Source organism: Rutidosis leptorrhynchoides, chromosome 1, assembly GCF_046630445.1.
Source record: "Rutidosis leptorrhynchoides isolate AG116_Rl617_1_P2 chromosome 1, CSIRO_AGI_Rlap_v1, whole genome shotgun sequence".
Lineage (NCBI taxonomy): Eukaryota > Viridiplantae > Streptophyta > Magnoliopsida > Asterales > Asteraceae > Rutidosis > Rutidosis leptorrhynchoides.
In genome coordinates, this window is record NC_092333.1 from 582,497,281 (window position 1) to 582,500,768 (window position 3,488).

Consider the following 3,488-nt stretch of genomic DNA (forward strand, 5'->3'; position numbering starts at 1 on the left):
CAGAGTTTTATACTCTATTTAGGGGTGTTTCTGTTCCAAATTGGGGGTTTTCTGTTCAGATCTGTTGGGTGAAGAAAACTTGTTCTAAATTGCGTTTTTAAAGTCATAATTACGCATCATTATGTTGTAAAGATTATGTATGATACATTTTGGCATGATATCATTCGTCTCCAAGATTGTTTTAATACCTAAAACGACCCTTGGCATAACTCAATTCAACACATAGGGCACTCAAAAGTAAATAAGGTTATGCTTCTATTGGAGGTCGTTCCCCTATGCCGAAGATAACCAATGACCAGGTAAACGAAAGATAGTGATGATTGAATACCTTATAGTTGATATAAGCAGAAACCAACCAGATATAATAACATCTAGCCAGAATATGGAGATAACGAAGATAGAATACCTTAGTTGTTTTCACAAATAGAAGCAGATAAACCAAATATATGCTCTCAAATTCTTATCAAGCTTTTACATATCGCCACCACTGCAACCCCGTTTATCACACATATACGATGCTAGCTAGTAGTTTCTGGTACCAATTGATGTCATCAGAGCTCAATTTTTCTTATCATCTTCTCCGAGGACAATTTTTCACTCCAACAATTGCTATACTTATTTTGTTATTATTATTAGATAACAATTTAGCCGAAACATGCAGAATACCATTGGCATCAATGTTTAAAAAAACTTTAATCTTCTCTTTATCTGCGACAGGAGTGTTGTAAAAAATGGCCGATACGGCCGTCGCAACCGACGTCGCTACGGATTTACTTATGTACCGTTGCAACGGATCTAAAAACGGGTAAAAAACGGTCAACGTAAAAACAACGGTAAAAGACAGTCAAAAACCTTAAAACGGTTGAGTCGGGTTGAGACGGGGTCGAGACGGATTTTGACCAACGTTGACTTTTAATATATATTTTCAACATATACATTTCAAATTAAAGGCAAATATTTCAAATTAAACATAGGTATTTGCCTTCAAGTTTACATATTTATGTTTGAAATATATATATAAAAAGTCAATGTTAGTCAACATCCGCCTCTACCCTGTCTCGACCCCGTTTTGACCGTTACAACGCTCCAATGTCCTAACCGTCTCGACCCCGTCTCGCGCTGGTTACAACCTTGGCTGGCGGTATGCCGTGAAGAGGAACTCATGAAGTAAGATGTCATCCACGTTTTTGCTTCGCCCTGATACACTTCAATATCTACCACGACTTGGTTATCTACTGAGATATGTCCTTCTTGAATGTTGGTATTGGTGTGTTTCTCATGATAAAAATGCTCATTAATCCACAATCGAGATCAATGCCAACAGACAGAGGGGTAACGTTTAAGAATACCAAATCCTGCCCAACTTTATTGTTTTGACCACTTAGGTTTACATCCAACACTGTTACACCATAAACCACCGCTTCATCCGGATCAATGCTTTTGCAAAGTGGCTTTTTATCAAAAAATTTCATCGGCATTTGTTGCACTTTGGAAATACGAGTCGGGCCACCAATAAGGATTGTATCATCAACATTGTTTTTGTGCATACCCATCCATTAAACAATTCTTCACATTCTCAACGCATTTTTAGAAAAAACCTGCGTTTAACTCCTGAGAATTAGCCCGCTTAACTTTCTTTGAAAAATCAGCTCCGTCGTACAAACGATCAAATTTCAATTGAAGTTCCACCTGTTGAGGATGGATCCCTCTTTACTTTCTCACATGCAACTTTCAATCTCCCTATTACTCTTGAATTTTCAGTGATATCTATCCTCCCTTTTTATTTAAATTCTTGTGCACAGTAATCAACCATAGCCTTATCAAAATCCTCTCTGTCACCCAAGTGAGTGTCACCACCCGCCGCTTTAAGGTGGAGAAGATTTTGATAAAGCTATGGTTAATTACGGCGTACAAGAATTTAAGGAAAAAGAGAGGAAGGATATCACTGAAAATGCAAGAGCAACGGGGAGATTGAAGATTGTTTGTGAGAAAGAAAAGTAGAATTTATCCTTAACAACTCAAATGTATGTTGAAATTGACTCATGAGTCTTTGTATGAAAAACTGATTTTTTGATAAAAATTACACGGGCAAAGTTCGAGCAGCTAAACGTTGGTTTCTTCAAGAAGTGTGTTGAGCATTGAATGATGGGAAAATGGACAAAAATGTTGATAATATGTCCTTGTTGGTGGGTCGACTCGTATTCCCAAGTTACAACAAATGATGATAGAATTCTTTGATCAGAAGCCACCTTATAAAAGCATCAATGTGGATGAAGTGGTGGCTTATTATGCAGCAGTGTTAGCTGCAAACCTAAAGGGTCATGGAAATAAAGATGTTCAAGATTTAGTACTCTCGGCCGTTACACCCTAGTTCCTTGGCACCAACATTAATGGTGCAAGAATAAGCATTATTATCCTAAGGAACACACCAATACCAATATCCAATGAGGAGATATATTGTACTATATGTGGTAACCAAGTAAAGGATTGGAGTGTATTAGGGTGAGAGTAGCAAATGCGAGGATAACATCTTCGTTGATCAATTCTACCTTCAGGGCATACCACCGACGTTTGTAGGTCAAGAAAAACTTTAGGTTTGCCTTAACATGAGTTGTTATCTGATGGTCTTAAGAGAAGTGTTACAATTATTCGCAACAGAGAATTATCCATTGGTAATAAAGAAAGTATATCATTTGAATGGATCAACACAATCGAGGAAGGTGATGAGAAAAGTTAAACGATGATGTCAATTGCTTTATGAGCTAATCATATATCGGCGAGATTATAAAATAGTGTTGACAACAAAATTGGTTATGACTGTGTATGAGCCTTTTGTCATTTTAGCTTGTGTCATGGATGAATTTTAGCTTCTTGTCATGGATTTTGAAAGTATAAATGTTTGTCTTCAGTCATGTAAAAGTCTCTTGTTATTTGGCCACATTTTGTGTATGCCAATGCTTTAATTCAACCTTCAAGTCTTCATTGAGAAAATATACGCCTCCCACCCACTTTAGTTATACGATTCCCAAAGTTGTTTAAATACCTGAATAAATTTGAGTATTTCGAACCACCCATTGAAAAAACGAAAGGGTTTAGGCCCTCAAAATTGTAATATTTTCTCCAAGTCAAGGGGTAGTGATCCGACAAATGTTTATCTCGATTATAAACACCGAAAGGGGCCACACATTTAGTCATCCTACATTCATCAACATACGATCGATTCTAGAGCGTTTCCCATTCGGACCTTCCCACGTGAATGACTCGTTTTGGATATTATTAATCTAGAATGGAAGTTCAATTTGAGTAGGTACTTTTGTCTTAGATATATAATTTGGTATTATATCCGAGTTCAGGATGATTGTGGACTTTGCTGCTAACGTAACTTTAGATTTCTCCATGTAGTGGATGTAGATGTTAGTTGCGACTATATACTTCAGGATCTATGATCATGTACATTGGTAACTCTGTAAGGACTAAGGAGGTTGTCA

At 37.0% G+C, this 3,488-nt stretch overlaps 1 protein-coding gene across 1 annotated transcript; it reads right to left on the bottom strand.

The window, feature by feature from the left end:
* Window positions 1-1,232: 1,232 nt before the first annotated feature.
* Window positions 1,233-1,553, bottom strand: LOC139846063 (heat shock 70 kDa protein 3-like). Its single transcript, XM_071835939.1, has one exon. The coding sequence runs from the start codon at window positions 1,551-1,553 to the stop codon at window positions 1,233-1,235; it is 321 nt and encodes a 106-aa protein (XP_071692040.1).
* Between the last annotated feature and the right edge of the window lie 1,935 nt (window positions 1,554-3,488).